The sequence below is a fragment of the Fulvia fulva genome, chromosome 1 (assembly GCF_020509005.1).
Source record: "Fulvia fulva chromosome 1, complete sequence".
Lineage (NCBI taxonomy): Eukaryota > Fungi > Ascomycota > Dothideomycetes > Mycosphaerellales > Mycosphaerellaceae > Fulvia > Fulvia fulva.
In genome coordinates this window covers 1368471-1389673 of record NC_063012.1, presented here as the reverse complement: position 1 = coordinate 1389673, position 21203 = coordinate 1368471, and the positions used below count along the sequence as shown (strand labels likewise).

The 21203-nt window shown below is 54.3% G+C and overlaps 8 protein-coding genes across 8 annotated transcripts; 5 read left to right on the top strand and 3 right to left on the bottom strand.

Moving 5' to 3' along the window:
- Positions 1 to 321: 321 nt before the first annotated feature.
- On the bottom strand, positions 322 to 1553 carry CLAFUR5_00321 (Pyridoxal reductase; the record flags this gene model as incomplete). The annotated part of the gene is made up of 4 exons (XM_047899469.1): positions 322 to 554; positions 617 to 1041; positions 1091 to 1337; positions 1391 to 1553. 4 exons carry the CDS (start codon positions 1551 to 1553, stop codon positions 322 to 324), a joined length of 1068 nt encoding a protein of 355 aa, XP_047756844.1.
- A 500-nt stretch (positions 1554 to 2053) lies between these two features.
- CLAFUR5_00320 (uncharacterized protein) lies at positions 2054 to 2398 on the top strand (the record flags this gene model as incomplete). Its single annotated transcript, XM_047899468.1, has 1 exon — positions 2054 to 2398. One exon carries the CDS (start codon positions 2054 to 2056, stop codon positions 2396 to 2398), a length of 345 nt encoding a protein of 114 aa, XP_047756845.1.
- A 716-nt stretch (positions 2399 to 3114) lies between these two features.
- On the top strand, positions 3115 to 4718 carry CLAFUR5_00319 (Ferric/cupric reductase transmembrane component 7; the record flags this gene model as incomplete). The annotated part of the gene is made up of 3 exons (XM_047899467.1): positions 3115 to 3491; positions 3541 to 3639; positions 3692 to 4718. 3 exons carry the CDS (start codon positions 3115 to 3117, stop codon positions 4716 to 4718), a joined length of 1503 nt encoding a protein of 500 aa, XP_047755653.1.
- Positions 4719 to 4946: 228 nt separating this feature from the next.
- CLAFUR5_00318 (uncharacterized protein) lies at positions 4947 to 6398 on the bottom strand (the record flags this gene model as incomplete). Its single annotated transcript, XM_047899466.1, has 1 exon — positions 4947 to 6398. The coding sequence occupies one exon, from the start codon at positions 6396 to 6398 to the stop codon at positions 4947 to 4949; it is 1452 nt and encodes a 483-aa protein (XP_047755652.1).
- A 2626-nt stretch (positions 6399 to 9024) lies between these two features.
- Positions 9025 to 10681, top strand: CLAFUR5_00317 (uncharacterized protein; the record flags this gene model as incomplete). Its single annotated transcript, XM_047899465.1, has 2 exons — positions 9025 to 9106; positions 9147 to 10681. The coding sequence occupies 2 exons, from the start codon at positions 9025 to 9027 to the stop codon at positions 10679 to 10681; spliced, it is 1617 nt and encodes a 538-aa protein (XP_047755649.1).
- Positions 10682 to 12176: 1495 nt separating this feature from the next.
- Positions 12177 to 17280, bottom strand: CLAFUR5_00316 (DYRK-family kinase pom1; the record flags this gene model as incomplete). The annotated part of the gene is made up of 4 exons (XM_047899464.1): positions 12177 to 13439; positions 13489 to 16831; positions 16907 to 17126; positions 17187 to 17280. The coding sequence occupies 4 exons, from the start codon at positions 17278 to 17280 to the stop codon at positions 12177 to 12179; spliced, it is 4920 nt and encodes a 1639-aa protein (XP_047755648.1).
- A 940-nt stretch (positions 17281 to 18220) lies between these two features.
- On the top strand, positions 18221 to 19639 carry CLAFUR5_00315 (uncharacterized protein; the record flags this gene model as incomplete). Its single annotated transcript, XM_047899463.1, has 3 exons — positions 18221 to 18309; positions 18369 to 19560; positions 19610 to 19639. 3 exons carry the CDS (start codon positions 18221 to 18223, stop codon positions 19637 to 19639), a joined length of 1311 nt encoding a protein of 436 aa, XP_047755651.1.
- Positions 19640 to 20102: 463 nt separating this feature from the next.
- CLAFUR5_00314 (uncharacterized protein) lies at positions 20103 to 20951 on the top strand (the record flags this gene model as incomplete). Its single annotated transcript, XM_047899462.1, has 1 exon — positions 20103 to 20951. One exon carries the CDS (start codon positions 20103 to 20105, stop codon positions 20949 to 20951), a length of 849 nt encoding a protein of 282 aa, XP_047755650.1.
- Between the last annotated feature and the right edge of the window lie 252 nt (positions 20952 to 21203).

The window sequence follows — 21203 nt, the reverse complement described above, 5'->3', positions numbered from 1 at the left end:
AGGTCTCCTTGGCACAGTACGCATTGGATGGATGCGTGATTGATCTGAGGTCACAAATGCGCGCCGCTCACGTCGGTCACCTGGCGGTGAACTCAGACCCTGGACCGGCGATGCACGGCAAGTCTTCCACATTCCCTCCTCTACCTCTACCTCTGGTGATGACCAAAGAGAATTCTGCAATGCCAACGGTTTCTTCGGAAGCCGAATGCGGACTATTCTAAATTACTATACTTGATCTGAAGATCCTCGCATCACACAAAGCTGCCGTAGTCCTTGTTGAATGTTCTCTGCTAACGAGGGGAACCAGCGGGTCATTGCTTTTTACTCCTTCAAAGGTGGCGTACTGCCAAATGTCAAGGCGGCGCCGTGTTCGTTGTATCGACCACCAATGACCTCCACGCTGGCGAGAAGGCTGTCGATCTCCTTGACATCGTTCTCGCTGAGATCGATCTCCACCATGTTCTCTCGTACTCTTTCCGGAGAGGACGCCCCTGGAATTGGTATGATAGTTGGCATGCCGGGCTTTTTGCTCTGCGCTCTGACCCAGGCAAGGCCTGGATAAGTTGTCAGGTAAGCGAGTGTCTCGAACGAAAATGACGCTCTGCATTATGCTCACCAATCTGACCAGGCTTGCACCCCTTCCTCTTCGCCAGCTCCTCAATCTGGGTCACGAGCTCAAGATTCTTGTCGAAGTTCTCAGGGTAGAACCTAGGTATGGTTCGGCGAAAGTCGCCCTCAGGAATATCCTCCAGCTTTTTGATTTCCCCAGTCAAGAACCCTCGGCCTAGTGGGCTGTACGCGACAATCGGAATGTCCAACTCAGCACAGGCTTTGGCCACGCCATTTTCGAGGATCTCAGTACTCCAGAGACTGAACTCGACCTCTACAGCCGATACAGTGACCTCCTTGGCCGCGCGACGGATGGTGTCTTCGCTACATTCGGACAACGAGATACCTCCCAGCTTGCCTGCTTTCACATACTCGTTTGCAGCTCGCATCGTGATTTCGATAGGAGTTTCTGGGTCGCAGCGAGCAGCTTCCCTGTCTCGTGTTAGTGCATACCAACGACAGTTGGGATCACGCCAAGTACCAGATATCGAGCTTCTTGTTGGTCATTACATTGAGACACTCATCAATGCTCCGTCGTGTATTCTCAGCCGACCCATCAGGCTTCATACCTCCCTTTACGAGGCCTCCCTTGATGGAGATGACGACCTTCGAGGCGTGACTTGGGTGCTCGTCAAAGTATTCCTTGAGCAGATGTAAGCTATTGCGTTCTGGCGTGCCGTAGAGCTCGCCCCCGTTCCAGAAGTTTGCGCCGCTGTCGAGGGCGGTTTCTGGGGCGGAATGTCAGTATCTCTTGGATACCTTGTAGATAGATGCGATGTACTCATGGCAGTGAAAGCTTGTTCCTGTGATGGGGGTTGTGGTCGCCATGTTAGACCCATCAGTCCGTAGCCTGTACCATGGACTTTGCGACCTGCGATCTTGATGTCTCCTTCCTTGTTGAAATGGAGGGCATGTTTCGTCTTGTCGATGATGTTTGAAGCCATGATGTCGTGGAAGAAATTGGATTGTTCGAGGGCACTCAAAAGCTTGCGTGTTACTTGTGGTATCTTCAACACTCGGTCGGGATGCCTTCTTTTATCACTTCCACGTAAGGTAGATCAACGCACTTTGTTCTTGCCTATCTCCAGACTCACATCCGCCAGAAGAGAATTGCAGCGTGAAGCGGACTCACCTAGAGCGATTCCGAGCTGTTCGCCGCCGGACGAAGTATGATGCAATCGCTTCCGGCATAGCAAAGAGCTCGTTTGCATGTACACTGCTCGCTAAGTGACATGTTGTACTTGCTAGCACTCTCTTGGGCTGTGTATGCATATGGTAGGGCAGGGTCAGCTACTGTAGCCCTACTTGTCGATGGAGGTAAGGATTCAGGACAAGATCTTGGGTCACGTGCATCCGGAAACGAAGACGCCAATCCAAGAGCCGGGATCTCACGGAAGATAGCTGAGGTTCATTCTTGAAGCCAATGTGGAAGAACATCATCATCATGCTCTGCATCGACATGCTCATGTCCATGCCATCCATGGAGCACATAGCAGGACCGGTTTCCGCGGTCATCCCAGGCGCTGTCGAGGTCGCCATGTTCATGCGAGACGTGGTACTTGTGCCTTTCGCCATGGCGATATCGGTCATAGTAGAGGAGGCCATGCTCATGCCTAACATGTCCATGCTGAACGGGCCTTTGTTGCTGGTCGATCCCGGCGCGATGGGTGGTCCACCAGGCCTGGATGCTTGTTCGAATGAGATATCGAAAGCTTGCGGGCTCTCCAAGACGATAGAGACACACGGCCACAGTGCAAGCACCAATTTGCCACCGACTCCCACGAGGTAGATGCAAACACATCGTGGTCAGCACGTTGTAGAGGGTGCATGTCTCCAGCTCATTGGCTCACCACTGCTCCCACGCGTGCAAATGAGCAAGTTTCCACCCGAAACGGTCGCTGAGTGGACCTGAACGACACACCTCGCCAAGACCACAGGTCAAGAAGCAATATCAAGCACGAGCGACGAAGACGCCGTTGAATGCTGCTGACCTCTGCGCTTCTAGTTTCTCGTTTACGTCAGATCGTCCTCCCAGCTCTCGTTCACGACAGCACGCGCCGCAGTCATGGACGACATGGTGATGCACCACGGGACGCCTTGGTTTGACAGTCCCGTCACTCTCAATGGTGACAGGACGTACAAGTGCAAATTCAACGAGACCTGGCAATGCGACTATCAGACCGGATACTGGCAAGTAACTGGCCTCCTCATTCAGACTGATCTGCCTGACTGGCTCTAAACAGGCGCTTCTGGTACGAAGCCGACCATCGTTATGCCCTCCCTACCGTCGCCTTCTTCACCACAGCAATCCTCATCTTCACTCTGGCCTACCTGTTCTTAGAGATCGTGCCAACACGTCTTTCCCGCTCGAGAGCCTTCCGCCGTGTCGGTGCGCCGCTTCGATGGCTATCGTACAGAAGCTGGCGCATCCACGCCCTGAACTGGAACACTGCTCCCCTTGGCGTCTTGCTACTGGGTGCCGCTGGCGCGATCTTCTTTCTCGCCATGACATTGGGTCCACAGCCTTATTACTGGCCAAATTACGACGGCAGTGAGCCAAGTTATGGGAACTCCATGCCTATCGCTACTCGCTCCGGCTGGATGGCCACCGGGTGTTTGCCATTCGTAATTCTCATGGCCGGCAAGAGCAATCTTGTCACAATGGTAACTGGTGTCTCGCATGAGAGATTACAGCCTTTCCACCGCTGGATTTCGTATGCCATGTTCATCCTGGCTCTCATTCACACGTTCCCGTTCATCGTCTATCATATTCGGATCGGAGATATGGTCGAGAAGTGGAATACACAGCTCTTCTACTGGACTGGTGTCGTCGCTCTCATTGCACAGGCATATTTGACCTTCGCGTCTATGGGCCCTCTAAGGTGCGTTGCTACGATCTCTAGTCGGAAGCTTGACTAATGTGGAGGGCAGGAATATGGGCTACGAATGGTTCAAGTTCTCTCACTTTCTGGCCGCGCTGATCTTCACCTTGTTCTTCTTCTTCCATTGCGACTTCACCCTCACATCTGCGTAGGTGCCGCTCTGGCCCAATCGAGTGAACAATCAGCTGATAGAATCACAGGCAATACTTTGTTGTTACCGTCGTCTTCTTCGCAGCCTCTTGGCTTCATCGCCAACTTCGCATCTACGTCGAGCATGGAATAGGCCACCGCGCGACCATCAGCGTTGCCGCCAACGGGTTTGTTCGGGTCTCCGTCCCAACCAAGGCGAGATGGCGTGCAGGCCAGCACTTCTTCGTTCGCTTCATGGGACTCCATGTATGGGCCACCCACCCATTCTCGGCTTGCTCACTGCCCGCACGCGCATCATTCAACATCAGCGTGGAGTCCAAACTAGTCTTTTACATCCGCCCGCAGAAAGGCTTCACCGCCCGCTTGGCCAGATACGCCGAAACGCACCTTGAGTCGCAGACGCGAGTCCTTCTGGACGGACCCTACGGAGGCGTCGACATGCAGAAAATTGTTTCGTGCCAACGCAGCGTGGTCATTGCCGGGGGCTCTGGTGCAGGTTGGGTCTTACCGCTTGTCATCGCCTTCCTGCGAAACCTCCAGCTTCAAAGCATCGAGAACCCGCAACGGCCATCACTACGGGTCATCCTCGTCACCCGCGACAAGGCAACTCAGACGTGGTTTGAGAAGGCCGTGGCTGATGAAATCGCTGCATGTCCTGTCGACAGCCTGACAGCCGCTGACTACTCCATCGAACTGTACTATACCGGAACGACAGAGGATGAGCAATATCCTCGACTGACAGGTCAACTCCAAAAAAACTTCGACGATCCTGAAAAGGCACCCGTCATTGAAGGGGTTCCAAAGTCAGAGCTGGAATCATCGTCTAGATCCAGTAGGTCAGATGTCCTCGCCAAGCCCATCAATGTACGGCGGCATGATGGGAGACCGGATCTTTCGGCTATCATCGCCCAGGAAGGTGATGCTCAGCGTGTGGATAGTGCGCTGGGAGTCTTTGTGTGTGGACCAGCGAGTATGCAGAGTGGTGCTACCAATGCGGTTGCGAGGGAGCAGTTGAGGATTATGAAGGATGGGTCGAGGGAGATGTACTTTCACTGTGAGCATTTTTCGTGGGCGTAGGTTAATATCTAGAATGACATCATGACATCTTGATGGTCTTCTTGAGCCTGGAGTACAATATTTGCTAATACAGTAAACTACTGATCTGGTCCGTGACGGAAACCGTCAAGTGGTATCGATGGCTGAGACAACTCGACAACACAACATGACTTTGCTCACACAGCCAGCGTCCAAACGCCTCTCCTCTTCTGCAAGCGTAGAAAACAACTCCACCCATCGATGAGGCACCTAGGTCCTCGCTACCTGAGCCTTCGCCCTCGCCGCATCCTTCTCCGGTAGCTGATCAATCAAAGCTCCAAGCTTATCGATTATCCCCTGTACCTGCGCCGCAACAGCCATATAATACGCCTTCGCCTCTGCGGGATCCTCCGGCGGCGGTGGCAACAACGTACCAAACCAGTCTAACCGCGCCTGAGACAACCACGCAGCCGTCTTGGGGTGAGAAGCCCACACGAGGCCGTTGCGGTGACTTTGTAAGGTCACGATCAGGTAGTCTATCGCCTCATCTGGATGAGGGACCACTCGAGAGAGTGCATTTTTCTGGGCGTCGTCCGAGTATGTTGCTTCGACGTGGGCGATGAAGGCCGCGCTGAAGACTTGCTGGCAGTAGCGGACGGACTGTAGGGTGATTTGGTTGCCGCGGAAGACGGGTAGGGGTTCGAGCTTGGCTAGGGCGTCGGCGGTGCAGTCGATGTATAGTGTGTCTGGAGCGGGTTTGTAAGCGCCGCTGTCGAGGATGACTTCATCTGTGGTGATCTGTTGCACGCGACCCACGCGGACGATGTTCTCGATCCTCTTGACCTGTTCAAGCTCGGCGATGGAGACCGTGGCGCATCGGAACATGGTTGGCCAGATTTTGTCGGTCATGCGCATGATCTGTTGGCGAGCTTCGAGGCGCAGGAAGAGGTCCTCGGGCGATGTGGATGACATGACCGCTCCGTTGATGTCCGCTATGCTTTTAGAGGTTTTCTTGGCGAAAGCTGGACCTGGTTGGATACCGCCTCGTTCAAGGAACCATGAGTCTCGTGGCATGATCCAGTTGATGAGCTTCGGGTCGACGCCGTTGTTCAATAGCCAGAGACAGGCGTCGATGCCAGTCTTCCCTGCGCCAACTACGGTGTATGCGCCATAAGGTCGAGTTGTTTTGGGGAGGTCGTTGACTGGGACCACCTTTACACCTGCTGCGACTTGATAGGGCGGTGGTCCCATGGAAGGCACCGTTACCTTCATGTAGGTAGCATCGACAATCTTCGGCTGCTTTCCATCCTTGCCTTGCAGGCGAAAGAGACTCCCCGTAACAGCTGACCGCCACTCCCCTTCGCCCAGGTACTCATGCTTGGGATAGTATTTTACTCGTCCAGAAGGGAGGAAGGTCTGATGCATAACAATGCTGTAGTAAGCACAGACTTCATCAACGGTAGCCATTTCCGACAAGCCCTTGTTGAGTCCGACTTGATCAACCCTATCCTCGCCCAAGGGTCGAGAGTTGACACCATAGAAAGCAGAGGGCTGGTGCAGCCGCACGAACGGGTAGGCAGTCGTCCAGTGGCCACCTGGTCGAGCATACCGGTCAACCATCACTATAGTGGCATTGGTATCGCTGACCAGGGTGTCTACAAAGGCCATGCCCATGGCTCCAGCGCCAATGACCAGGTAGTCAGCGGTGATGGTCTCTGCCATATTGAACAGTTGAGCGTCTGCCGCTCGCCAAGACTCGCCGGTGGTAGAACAGGTTAATCAGATAGTCCAGATGATTCTTTCAGCCCCATGCAATTGCGATGCTCACTGTGGAACCTTAGTATTGCACGTTCACGGATCATAGAAGCTGCATTGAGCAATGCATACTTGTGGGGACGTATTGCTGTAGGTCTCCGGGTGGGTGGAGAAATGTATGCCTCGGGTAACATTGTAATGTGAACTGCCGAAACACACTACTATTCATGCATGGCATCACGACGTGGGTCAGTGATCAAGTCCACGAGACCTACGAAAGCAGTCCAAGGTGTGAAGCAACATGTAACATCTCCAGGGGTCACATCGGATTCTCAGCATTTCGGTAGCGCGCGGGTATATCCTCTCACGACAAGGCTGCGTTGGCTGACAAAACGGCGTACTTTTCGACACGCTTCCGAGATGCTGAGAATCCGAAATGGCCCCTGTAGATGTTAGCATTGTGCGGTAGGGACACTTTGGCTGGATTGTACTCGTCGGAAGCGACGGTATAGACCTGTTGCAAGATCGGACGACCCTGTTGGAGAGGCTTTCGCGGGGTCCTGCCTTGAGGTAAAAGCATAAACTTGCTTCGTTCCCGTATGCGTGAAGCCCACCTCAAGTCATGATGTTGTTGTTGTTGTTGTTGCTTGGTGTTGCGTTGGAGGCGACAAGAAGGAGGAGATCAGGTGTCCTGGAAATAGCCTGGGTAATACCAGACCACGTGACGACACATGGTCAAGGCGCTGTTTCCTCAGGACTTGCTCGACGCCTTCTTTCGTTTTGCTCCTTTGGCGCAACATCATCGAAGATTCGTCCATCAAATGTCGAATAGATCTGGACTCGACAGCCGAAAGTATGGACTCATCGAAATATATACCCCACAGACTTCTCCAGATTGTCCCTCTCCAACGAATGCAAAGCGCGCGTTGTGCAGGGACGCGCCTGGTGAGCATAGCCCTTGGCCAGGTATTGGAGTCGTCCGGTATGACATGCCTGGTGGCGATATGTGTGACGCTTCGCTGCGAATAGCAATGCATCGAAAGCTTGGTGCAGCCAGCACGTCCATCTGACATCGAGCGACGTGAGCTATAGACTCAAACGCAGACATGCCGGCGAGTAGCTGGCAACACTCGTCGCCAACTCTCCGCGGCGATGTCATGAAGAATGCCCAATGCGCTGCAGAGTGTAGTCATGAGCTACAGATCGCTGCAGCGCGATGCGCACGATCACCGCGTCACTAGGCGATCAGTGCATGTTTTAATGTTTTCCAGCCATTTACCGACTGTGGTGGGATCTACCAAGAGCTCACATCATCGCGCACACCCACAGCTCTTCTATGAGGAATTCGCACCGAGGGCTCGGAGTCTGCTGGCCATTTGGATACTGTTCGACCACGTTGCTGAAAGCTGTGGTCGCTGAGTCAAGCTGTCAACCTGGAGACGAAGGCTGACCAGCGAGACTGCATGATTGCCGACAGACCAGTAGCAGGATAACAGCCACACCTCTTACATGTCTTCGTACACTCGCTGCGCGAACAGGAGTGGTACGTGAAGTCAGCATTGAACAATGCTCAATACTGACGAAGTCGGGGGCTACCGTATAGCGGAAGCCGCTTCTGGGGAGTATGCAAGGTGAGATCAGGTACAGCGCGTTGACATGTGCGATGACCGGCGGGTGGGCGTGTGAGAAAGTAGCGCAGAGATATCGCCAATAAAGAGGCATCCACAGAGCAGCGGACAATACAGCTCGGCGGCGAAGGAACTTTAACGGATCTCAGCATGTGATCGATGGCGGGTACGAGCCCGTTATTGACAAGAAGTGCTAACGACGCAGTCAGAAAGAGAACAACTCACACAGCTAGAGGGCAAGCCTTTCGCCGAAGGAGCGCTGCCACCAGCACGCCGCCATCTTGCATGCGTGCTTAGCCCGCTGCGGCTCTGCGCACATGGCTTGAATAATGTAACGCATATCCACTGCAGGCCAGCACAAGCGAGCTTGATAGGCGTGTAGCAGACTGCATGATCACGATGATCTGGCGGCAAAGGCGACAGATTGGTTGTCCCAATGGCACCCGCACGCTGACTGGATTTGGGAAGTCCCTCATCATGGCGACACTGGACAACTCCCGAATGACAAGCATGGGAGTGCTGTTCCTGAAGATCTTTGTCACCACATCCGGTGCATTCAACACAACAACAGACCGCCGTGAGACAGTCCCTTGGCGATGGCGTCATAACCTGCCGGTCGGCTATCAGCTGCGGGCAGGTACTGCATGACGCTCGAACAGGGATAGCTTACAATGTGCTCGGAGTGGTACGGTGCTCACGGCGAATCGCAAAGCCAAGCAGCCACGGCAACTCAGCAAAGACCTCACCTGATTGGAGCTATGCCTGCCTTCGGAGTTCCCATGCACCACATTTGGACCGAGTCTCATCCTTTGCTTCCGCCGGCCTGTCAAGCGTCTTCACCTGCCTCTGGTGCGGCGATGGTGTTGGACGGCTGCCCTCAGCGATTGTCTGTGAAGTTTCGTAGCGGGCCCACAGCACCTGGGAACTGTCAAGGTTGCTCTTGTTGGTCATCTCTACCGTCGACGATGACTCGGTGGGACCGCTATCAGCACTCGGTGGCACTGCCCGTGTCCGGCCGCGATATATCCAACCGTGATGCCTCCACCAGTCTGTTAGACTTTAATCACTCCACAGTACTATCCCACAGTCCCCAATTATTCCCCAAATCCAATCTCCCGGGCTCAGCTTTTAAAAGAGAAGGCAGCGACCTCCTCCGCCCTCGAGACTGAATTCTTCATTATTGTTGACACCACGGGCTCTTCTCTCAAACCCAGGATCGCAGCCATCAAAATGTCTAACGGAGGCTCAATCGTGCTGCCTGCCAGGCCAAAGAAGCAACTTCGAAGACTGAGTTCTCAAGATGCGACTCTCAATTCCCTCAACCTTCGGTCGCCCACCGTGGTGGTGCCTCCAAAGCACTTGATGGCACCAAGCGATGCCCACGAGACCGCAGCAGCATTCGAGATGGCGAGGCATGAGCTGGAAGATGCGAACGGCCCAGCTTCGCCACTTGCCACGCCTCCAGAGACCACTGTTACCGACAAATTCGCTTTTGCTTTCGACATCGATGGTGTCCTGATTCGCGGCGGGAGACCCATACCGGAAGCTGTTGAAGCAATGCAAGTTTTGAACGGGAAGAATGAATTCGGCATCAAGGTCCCCTACATATTCGTAACCAATGGCGGTGGCAAGACTGAGCAAGAGCGTTGCATTCAGCTTAGTAAACAAATGGAGCTGGAAGTCTCTCCTGGCCAATTCATCTGCGGACACACACCAATGAGGGAGATGGCAGAAAAGTTTGAGACCGTTCTGGTCGTTGGTGGCGAGGGCGAGAAATGCAGAGAAGTCGCAACAGGCTACGGATTCAAGGATGTCGTCACACCTGGCGATATCATCAAGGACAATCCAGACACTACTCCATTCCGCAAGCTCACCGAAGAAGAGCTCAGCAACTCAAAAGCGCGCAACTTCGCGGAGACTAAGATCGAGGCCATCTTCGTGTTCGCGGACAGCAGAGATTGGGCTGGCGACCAACAGATCATTCTTGATCTGCTCATGTCCAAGGACGGCTATCTTGGCACACGCTCAGAGACTTTCGACGAAGGCCCACCAATCTTCTTCTCGCATAACGATGTAGTATGGTCCGCATCGCACGATCTGACACGCCTCGGAATGGGTGCCCTGCGATTGTCTCTCGAGGCTATGTTCAAAGCTGTCACTGGCAAAGATCTCCAAACAACTGCATTTGGCAAGCCACAAATCGGCACCTTCCAATTCGCAACTCGCCTGCTGCAACAATGGCGACGAGATACACATGGCATCGACGCGCCACCGGAGACAGTCTACTTTGTCGGCGACACCCCAGAGTCCGACATCCGCGGCACGAACGAGTTCAATAAGACATCGGAGAACATGTGGTACTCGATCCTGGTGGAGACCGGTGTGTATCAGCCTGGTACCAAGCCAAAGTACGAGCCGAAAGCGAAGGTCCAGAATGTGCTCGATGCTGTCAATCATGGCATTCAACGCGAACAACAACGCGCGAATAAGGTTGCCCTCAAGGAGGCACTTAACATCACGCAAGACAAACTCAACAGCACCGCTATTGAGTACGACTCGAGGCTGGACACACCTGCGGTCACGAAGAGAGAAGATCCATTGGAAGCGGCTGTCTCGCAATAGTACTGATGGAGGCAACCTTTCTCATTATTTGTTTGTTTGCATGGGAAAAGGCGCACTGCATCTGAAGGCGCTATGGGAAGTTCCTTTTGTTTGTCGCTTTTTATTGATACCATATCAGCATCATGATACCCGCCCTTATCGAAGGCGGCAAAGCTCGCACTCAACAACGAGTACGATGTACGGCTTGATAAAAGATTTCTAGATTATAGACCAGAATGACAATACAGACGGCCGATGATCGTTGTCACTACAACACCTTCTTACTTCTCTACACTGTACCAACCCCCAGCACAACCTCCCTCCACCCCCTCGTGAGAACCGAAGTCAACGTCGTCACATCCCTCGGCCGAAGATACATCTTACAACACCCGAGGATACTTCGGTTTACGTACCCACGTTTCTTCGATCCGATCTGAAGCCATGATCCCAGTCTACGGCCCACGACCCCATACCCAGCTCCATGGTCCACAACAGGTACAAGGTCCACCACCAAGAACCCCTTTCGGGCCTTCCAGGGCAGATGTCGCAGCACCTTAAGCCGATTGAATACCCCAAGCAAGACGCATGAAGGACCAGAGGTTACCAAGACCTTGAACCAAAGAATCTCCTCACGACAGCGGTGACAGCTACGTTCAGACCGTCCATCCAAAGTCGAGTACAGTAAGCGGAGACCGTGGAGGACATACAGTACCAAAACCTAGACAATACTCTGAGTTAAGTCCACAACCCAAGGACCAGACTCCTACATCCAGCAGATGAAGATGCCGGTCCTCCATCGCTCCACCGCCATCTTCCACCGCTCCACCGCCGTCGTACACAGCTCGCGCAGCTCTCCACCCTCAAGGCAGTGCAGACTTGCAGATGAGACAAACCGCGGGCCCGCACTTCACTCCCCATGGAGAAGCAAGACAAGAACCAAGATCCGAGTTTTCCGGGTTGACGACGGTTCAGACTTTCAGCTGCTGCAGAGCGTTCGCACCAGCTCGCGATCTCTTCGGCGGTGTGGCGGCATGGGTCTAAGCTGAACAAGGCTCTGCATAATAAGGATGCATAAGGATGCATGTGTAGCTAGCTGTTGGGTGGACGTGGTGTTTGCATTGGTACCTACCCTTTGTGCCTATCGTGCCGGCTGTCGAGTTCATCAGCCTATAACAGTCACGTCAGTATTGCTCCAACTTGGACAATCCGAGACACCATGGAAATTGGAATTGGAGCTCAAGCAGAAAGATGGTGATAGGGCCTACACGAAGTAGGATAATGTTAAGCTCTCGCTGCGATGTAATAGTCATCGCAATGGTATCTCTAATTGCCAATTACAGTCATGCATGCTTTTGCTGCCCTCTCCTACCAAGACACGCATGTTGATGGGTATTCGGTATTCGTACATTACCCCCGTGTGTTCCGCCCATGGAACACATCCCCCGAATACTAGAGTCGCGGCCTGCGCTGTACTGCCCAAGCCAATTGCCCCGCCCAATCCTTTGTACACATTTCATCATATCCTCCATCTGGCGGCGGCATTGTTCGCTTCCCGTGCAGCCATCTGTGCCAGGCTTCCAGTGGTGTTAGTGGTATTAGAGGAGCTCGCGCTCGTCTGTCGCTGCGAAAACGACATGCCCGAGGCGCTGCCTATCGAAACTTGTCCGTTGTTGGCACGTTTGGCTCCAGCGACGGGTGCAACATTGGTGACAGGCACGCCGCTCTCGCGACGATTCACAGGCACCCGCTTGGAAGGCGATCCTTGAGTGGTAGATCCGGGCTGGAGCACTGGACCGCCATTCCGCACAGCAGTCTGTGGCGTTTCCGGGAGTGGTCGTGACCTCTCTCTGGCAGGTGTCTGCTGCGCTTGCGCCTGTTGTTGTGCAAACGCATTCCCAGAGCTCGTAGTACCATTTGTCGTAATATGAGTCCGCTTGACCGGGCTCGGTATTCCTCCATTCGTCGCAGGTGCGGCAGCAGTGCTTCTCAGCCTCGCTGCACGACGTGCTTCATCTGGTATTCCACCGGTACGTTGACTGAAAGGCTGGTTGGTGATGAAGGGATGGTTGACTGCATCGTGAGGCTTCAGCCTGCGGTCTGGATCCCAGCGCAAACAGCGTGCGATGAAGTCCAAGAATGCCTCGTCTTCGGACTTCAGAGCTTGTGACAGTGACTTTGAGCTCGGTCGGCGCCTCCTGCCCTTGCTGCTAACTGTCACTCTCGGCTTGCCGACCGAATCAAAGAACAGCTTCTTCCTCGTGCATCTTTCCACCAGATGACGGTCGGGTGGGCCGAATATCTCCATTATACAGGCGAGCTGTTCTTGTTCGTTCTCACCAGGAAACAGCGGGTAGCCAGTCCAGAGCTCCGCAAGGATGCAGCCCAGGGACCACATGTCGATGCCCAGGCCATAGCTGCTGCCAAGGATAACCTCCGGACTACGGTAGAAACGTGACTGGATGTACGTATACACCTTTTCAGACTCCTTGCAGCTGCTGCCAAAATCAATGACCCGGACGTCTGCTTTGCGAGCTTCACAGAGCAAGATGTTCTCCGGCTTCAGATCACAGTGGATGATGTGCTTGTTTTGTAGGAGAACCAGACATGACAGGAGTTGTCGTGCAAAGCGGCGGATGAGCGGTAGCGTGAAGCCAACAAAGTTATGGGCCCGGATCAGCTCGTAGAGGTTGATGCTCAGGCAAGGCGTGACAATGCACAGGTGCGAGCGGAAGTAGAAAGATGAGGTGATCGAAAGCGTGGCGTGCGTCTGATCAGGATCCTGCAGGATGTTAGCGTTGTTCTAGCATTTTCGAAGTCGAGGTACTTACCCATTCCCTAAGCCTGCCCAAGATGCCGACCTCGACCAATGCCTGTTGATGGAATCGTTTCTTGTTTCGTATGATCTTGACAGCAACAATGCCGCCATCTTTGTGGTCGACACATCGCACAACTTGACCAAAACTGCCTTTTCCGAGCACGTCGACGACTTCGTAGCGGTATGCTAGATGGTCGCCGAGCACGATGTTATAGTCACCACGCTCATCGTCGTAGCCATAATTGCCGGCCTTTGGATCCTTGTCCCCAGGTTGTGGTGATGGTGTCAGGCTTCCAATGATCTTGCGCGCATTCTTGGTGCCTGTGAAATAGACCCCTTGGTTCTCGTAGTCCATGATCTCGCCACGCTCGAAGATGTTCAATGCTGCTGTACGATCGTGTAGCACATTCTCGGGACTCTTTGGAGACCGTGCAATAGCTCTTCGCTTGAGCTCCTCGCTGTCCTTGGCCGCAGTGTCCACATCTTTCCTTTTCTGTGAAAGGCGTTTCATCTCATCATCGGCAGCCAGATCGTCCTTGTCCTTGATGATGGCTGATATGATGGGAGTTGCTGTCGCTTGGCGTGACTTGACCAGATTGGGAGGCGCTTTGGTCGGTGGCCGCGCGGGATTTGTCGTGCTCCAACTAGTCGCACGGTTCGATCCGTTCACTGGTTGTGGCTGCTCCGAATGCATGCTCCTCGTCTTTATGGCCGGCATGGTGTGGTTCTGATCGGTACCGCCATTGGTTGTAGACAAGGTGGTGATTGAGGGCGCAGTAGACTTTCGCCGTATTGAATCAAAGCTTGGCCTGGCGCTTGGAGGAGGTATACTTGGTATGTCGCCAGTCCACGTGGCACTTGCTGGGAGCTTGGGCGGTAGCATTTGGCTTGCAAGCTTCTGCAGAGTAGCCTTATCGTGGTCCGACGTGAAAGATCCGTCGCCTCGCGGGCTAGACTTGTTGTCGGTCTGGATGTTAGACTTGCTGCTGCTTCGGCGCCAGCCAAGCGAAAGCTTCCTCCGCAGACCACTGCTTTCTTTCTTCCCCTCTGGCTGTCCGGCTGGTTCCACTGGGCTATGATTAGACGAGGTCTCCGCAGTCTTGTAGGAAGCAATAGTATTGATCGTCCCACTCCTGCTGGGTCTCGGTCCTTGCGGCTTCATGCTTTGTTGTTGGAATTCCTCAAAGTTGGTCATCGAGTATTCACCAGTGTATTCACCGCTCGGCCGACTCCGCTGTCGCGTAAATTCACCCGACGCTTTTGGCAGCGATCCAGACGAGAATGGTGTGATCGCACTTCGCTGCTTGGTGCTTGGGATCGGAACGCCCATGAATTCGGCATCAGAATCGTCGAGGAACTTGGTCGTATCATCATCCAACTGCATTAGGTCACGCAGAGCATAGTGTGATGATGAGCTTCGCATGTTCTTTTGCTTCGCAAAGTCCTCATATTGACGGCCTGAGAAAGTGGCTTTGCTCGCGGTCATTGGAGTCGAAGGTGTCTTTGCAATACGCCTCGGTTCTGGCGTTTGCGCAATAGACGGGTGCTCTCGCACCTCGACTTCTTGACTAGGTCGCGGGAAGGAATTGCTTCGGTTGGCATCTCGGTGGTTGATAGGCATCAAGTTCAGTGGGGGCAGACGTAGCGGTTGGAGATTGTTATTCTGTGACCGCTGCGGCTTCGCCGCAGTCAAAGTGATGCTCCGCTCGATGTTGTCGATTGTGTTCATGCGATAGTGCGGCCGTGGGCGCTCTAAGGAAGCCCTTGCCTTCGGTTCCGATGGCTTTTCGCAGCTCAACTTGGACAGTCTGTGGCTCGATGTCTTTTCCGCCTCAGTATCTGCTGCCACCGGATCGCTTCCATTCTGCAGAGATTTGCCTACCCCAGAGAAGAAGGGTGCATGGTCTGCATCCCTTGGGCTCTCGAATGCTTTCGGTATAGCAGGTACAGGCGGCACCACCTCTTCGACCTCACCATACTGAGCTGTGCTGGAGTGCACACTCCTTGGCCTTGATGTTGGCAGGCGAGATGTTGACCCCGAGTTCACGAGCGACGAAAAGCTGGATCTTGCACTCAGCTGAACACCACCGTACTGCTGACTGTTTCTGTTCTCCGGACCAGGAGAGTCACGCGCGGAGCTAGGAGTAGCGTTGCTCGATCTTCGCGGTTGTGGTATGAAGCTCGGGCTGGGCTGCGCAACGCGTGGAACCTCAACCTTGACCGACTGCTCTTCCTGTGCTTGCGTCGGCATTTTGGGTATGCTGGTAGTCGATGGGTTGCTGGGCAACGGTGGCGCCTGCATCATTGATAGCCTCTTCAGACGACGAGCGTCAGTTGGGCTTATCGTTCGTGCACCAAGTCCGGAAGCTCGTCCAGACATGGTCGACTGGCGCTTGTTGTTGCCCGATGAAGACGGAGTGTGTGCTCTGTTCTGCCCACTTCGCGTTGTCGTTTTGCCGTTAGGAGTGTTAGGCTCTTGAGGCTCACGTGCTGGAGGTCCCAAGCTCTTCACTTTGTTCGCGCGAGATTGCGTGGTCGCCGAGAATGTCGCCACACGTGGCAGTTCAGCACCGCCAGAAGCGGAAGGTTGCATCGTCGTCCGTCGTTGTGCCTTGGTCAAGCTTCCAGATCGTGCAAGGGCAGACTTCAGAGCTGGATCTGTGCCGCTGCTCGGTAATGGTTGGCTCGCCTTTCTTCCTTCCATCATCGATGCGATAACACCGGGACCAAGCGATTTTCGAGGCTGCCGCGAGCTTACTCCAAGCGGGGGCGGAGCAGGTTCAGCAGGTGGGGGGCCCTGTGGAGCTGTACTCTGGCGTCTGGGGCGTAAAGACAGGTTGCTAGCTTGCGAGGCGTTCCCATCACGAGAGTCACTCGTGATGTTCGGTGTGTTGTTCGGCTTCCCACCAGTCACTGCACTCAGTCGCCGCCGTATACTCTGACTCCTGCTCATACCGTGCTCTGCTCTTGGCTCCAGCTTAGGCACAGGCGGCCTGCTAGCATTCAGACTCGCATCCCGTAGCATATTGCCAGACTTTGGCTTCGTCGAAGGCCTCCCACCAACCTCAGGAAAGTCGCTCAGCAGCGGACCATCCCCGTCATAATTAGCAATAGAGTTCTGTAGGTCGTCAAAGTTGACAGTAGGGATGAAGTCCAGGTCGTTGCTTGCCTGGCCGGCAGGCGTCAAGGGAGGGTCGTTGACGTCGGTGGAGGAACGATTCGCGAAGCTGAAGCGAGGTGCGTCTGCGATCTTGCTGAAGTTCGGTTCGGTAGCGCTCTGTGGGAGGAAAGTACGGGATGTGTTCGTGGCTTCGGACATGGAAGGTGTGATGGAGTGTATGCTTCCACTCGCCACTCTGTGCTCGCTGTCAGTCTTTCTCCTCTTCCAAAAGCTCAACATGCTGTGCAATGGAGTCTTCGATGGAACATACCGCTTGTGAGGACTAGGAAACTCCCTCGGTCCACTAGGCACCCTCACATTCTCCCGCAGTGCCGTGCTCCGTCTTCGATTGTGACTGAAACTAGTGCGTTGTTCTGCCTGCTGCGGTCTCGAAGCAGAAGCCGGTATTGACGGCTTGCGGAATGTGTTGTCGTTCGGGTTGGTGGCCTCAGCATTGGTGCGCTGAAACTTGCGGCGGATGAAGGACTCGGCTGCTGTATTGTCAGTGGGCCGGTCTCTCTTCTGGCCTGCAATGTTCTGGGTGTCCATACATTCTGTGCCTGAATCTTCAGCCGCGTTGCCATTACGATCCAAGTAAGCCGGAGCACGTTGTCGGCCTGGCTGGAAGCGGGAGGCGATGTCCATGGTGGCTGCTGTATGCGTGCCGATGTCGTGAATGTCGTCTCAGTGAGCTGCTCGGTCGGGTGTGCAAGTGCTCGAGCCCCACGCGACGTGTATTCGTGATGTTTGCGAGTGGCCAAATGTCCACCGCAGGATGTGCTGATATGCTCCGCCCGATCAATCAATGTTCCAGTGCTGGCCTGCCAGACGTGTGTGCATTGCATTCATGGCCGGCATTCACTGCATCGTGTCGGTGTGCGGGTGGGGGCGCGGACCACGAAGTTGGCGTCGAAGTCATGAAGATCGGGGACGTCGACGGTTGTCAGCATATACACCAGGTGCAGGCTCGAGGGCGGAGGTGTTGTTGCGGTGTTTTTGCCTCCTATCGCGCAGAGCACTCGCAGTCTTCACCTCGGCGGGCGCCGCAGATGTGCCGTTGGTGGTGAGATAATCGGCGTGCTGAGTCGCAAAGCGAGCAAAGCGAGACCAATGTGTAGAGGGCCACGGGCTCAGGGCTCGCACGGAGGCACAAGATGGACGTTCCCTCCTTGGTGTTACCGTGTTACAGTACCGCTGGACGACGCAGTAGCTCCTAGCTTCCGCTGCGATGCTGCCGACTGCCCCCTGTCTGCCCAATACGACACGGTCAAGGTACTGGTTGCTATGCGAATCTTCTCCTGATTTTTGCGTGACGGCATTCACTTCCGGACAACATTGTCAGCTAGCGAGTCAAGTGTCCTATTGATCGTGCATCGAGGCCCAAACAGAAGCATGCACAGTTGTCAAGAGATCCCTGTTCATCTATCAAGGTTGGCGGCAGAAGGCAGATGCGTACCTGACTTCTGGCTGACTCCCCACCAAATATTGGCGGGGTTCGCAAAATTGCCTTGCACAACCGTCACCACTGCATCTACTTACAAGAGCCGATCATCTCCGTCGACATACACAGCATCCACCGTTGGAGATGCCTCGCGATCCTCTGATCGGTCTCGTGGGCAAGCCATCGTCCGGCAAGTCCACGACGCTGAACAGCCTGACCGACACTACCGCAAAGTATGCGCCAGTCTAGTCGCGAGCTGCCTCACGAAGACACTATCTTATACTAAGGTAAGAGTAGGTAACTTTCCTTTCACCACCATCGACCCCAACAGAGCCATTGGCTACCTCCACATACAATGCGCCTGCTCGCGGACATCATTACCGGGCAATCAGCCGCCATCGCCGGACGAACCACCCCCGCTGCAAACGAGATGCAAACCGAACTATGGCGCGTGTCAGAAGGGTACGCGGAGTGTGCCGATTGAACTGTTAGATGTGGCAGGTCTGGTCCCAGGAGCACATCAAGGCAAAGGCTTGGGAAATAAGTTCTTGGACGACCTACGACATGCTGATGCCCTCATTCATGTGGTTGATGTGAGCGGAATCACAGATGCGGAAGGGAAGGCGACGAGAGGGTATGATCCACATCAAGATATCGCGTGGTTGCGGTCAGAGATTGTGAACTGGATACTGGGAAACCTGATGCAGAAGTGGGGAGGCATCAAGCGACGGCATACTGCAGTGAAAGCTACACCAGTGGAAACACTGTCAGGGCAATTTTCCGGCTACGGCGCAAACCCGACCGTGGTCGCACGAACACTTGACAAGACCGGACTCAAAACCCCGCTACAAGATTGGGATGACGAAACCATCAAGTTCGTGGTAGAGACATTTGTGGACGAGAAGTTCCCAACAGTGCTTGCCCTCAACAAGATCGACCACGCAGATGCCGACAAGAATGTCTCGAAGATCGCGAAAGCAGAAAAGCCAGAACGAATAGTACTGTGTAGTGCCATATCAGAAGTCTTCTTACGGCGGCTGGTCAAGCAAGGCTTTGTCAAGTACATCCCAGGCTCGGAGTTCCTGGACACACGAGAAGATCTCATCGAGCAGGGCGAGGAAGACGGCGGTGGTCTGAAAGAGATGGACGAGAAGCTCAAGACACGAATCGAGAACCTCAAAGACATGGTTCTGTATAGGTTTGGAAGCACTGGCGTCAACCAGGTGCTCACTCGTGCTTCTGAACTTCTTGGCCTTACTCCAGTGTGGCCTGTGCGGAATATTGGAACTTTTGGCAGTGGTGGGGCAGGTAGCGCTGCAGGTGATCGTGCGGCAGTCTTTCGGGACTGTGTACTTGTGAAGAAGGGCAGTACAGTGGGCGATGTATACCGCAAGGTGATGGGAGATGCGCCACTCGCCTATAGTGAGACAGTTGGCGGTGTGAGAGTGGCAGAGGACGATCTCGTGTCACCAGGGAAGAACGATGTGAGTTACATGCTTTCCACCTTTGGTGACGCGCAACTAACAAGTGTAGATCTTGTCGTTCAAGGTCGGCCGTGCGTAGCGAGAATTGTACTTCTCCCACTCAGCCATGAAGCGAAGTAGAAAGGCGTGGCTGGTTCTGCATAGAGATCGCACACACAAGCTTCCCGGCAGTTGCCTCGCCTCTAGCCAACACAGACGAAAGGCTACGAAAAGAAAGCAGTGCGCTTCCTCCATCGCTGTCGGAGCATCGTTGGCGTGACGTGCGAATACAGTCGTAAAGACAGTCTCACAAATCACCAAGACTGACGTCGACAGGACTTTGCGACAGTCCGTGTTGAGCTATACTCATCTTCACAAAGACGATCTGAACGGCAACAAGATGTGTCTCACTCAAATGCCTCGAGGATTCTCGACAGCATAAGTACACTCCCATCCCATCTTCTGTCTCCTTTCCTCATACAAACTCTTCTGCAGCATAACTTATCAAGGAAGCCGGACTACCATACCTTCATTACAGACCAGACTTATCTTTTCTCGCAGTAATGTGTCAATACAACATCGACCGCTGGGTCGAAGAAACTCGCCTCACCATCGAACCCAGTCCAGCTCCCCCAGGGCCTGGCGCTCCTAATACTGATTGGCGCATCCCTATCACACGGAGATACTACGCCCAGTTCCTGCTCCCTCGCAACACCGATCCTCGGGGTCTTCTCCCCGTCCCTGGACCACCACATCCATCGAGGCTCAACGTTCCACTCCGCCCTCTCAACTGGCGCCGCGGTCGCCATCTCCCGCACGTGTCCACGATTCCCACGCCACAGCTATCGCTGGAAACGACCAGCAGTCTCGAACGCCTCGACATGCCAGGCCACTACCTTCACTCGATCGATTATCTCATCGTGTCCTCGCCAGCACGACCACCGCAAACCCCGCGAGCCAATACCTGGCCACCGGCAGATCTTACGCCTACAGCTGAGAGCTTCACGTACAACGTCACGACGCCTCCCGATGAGGCCTCTGGCTCGAGTAACTCCTCTCCACATTCAGGGAGTTATGTCTCCGGCATGAGCATCGCGCCTCTCACTCCGCTTCCGACTCCTGGCATGTCGAGACGGAATGCGTTGCCGGTTCGTGATCCTGGACTACCGGACTCGCCGCCGCCACGGCGTGATAATCCTGGCGGTGACGCCGGTTCTGATGATGGGAGTGGTGTATGGCATGACGAGGAGACGCATGGGGTTGCGGATTATGACGAGGGAGATATTGAGAGGGCCAGGAATCCACCGCCCGAGAGCCCGGACATATCGCCGCGGACAGCCCCGAGCACTGCGAGGGCTAGTAGGTTTGTTGAAAATATGGACGTCAGTGCTCCTGAGGGATACTTTGATTAAGGTTGTGTGGGCATTGAAGCTCGAGGAACTATCAAGAAGGATGGATTGTACAGACAGTGTAGCTAGCGATGTAAATATGGGAGGTTCCTTGCACTTCACTGCCCATGTCGCGCCTATAGTGCTTTCAATATATATCAGGCGTGACTTCGGCGCGACATCACATGTGAACGCGCGCCTTCTGCTCTCCCCGCGTGGTGGTCCCTGCCAATGCCAGCCCAACGCCAGCTGTTACCCTGAGATCTAATGGGTCGA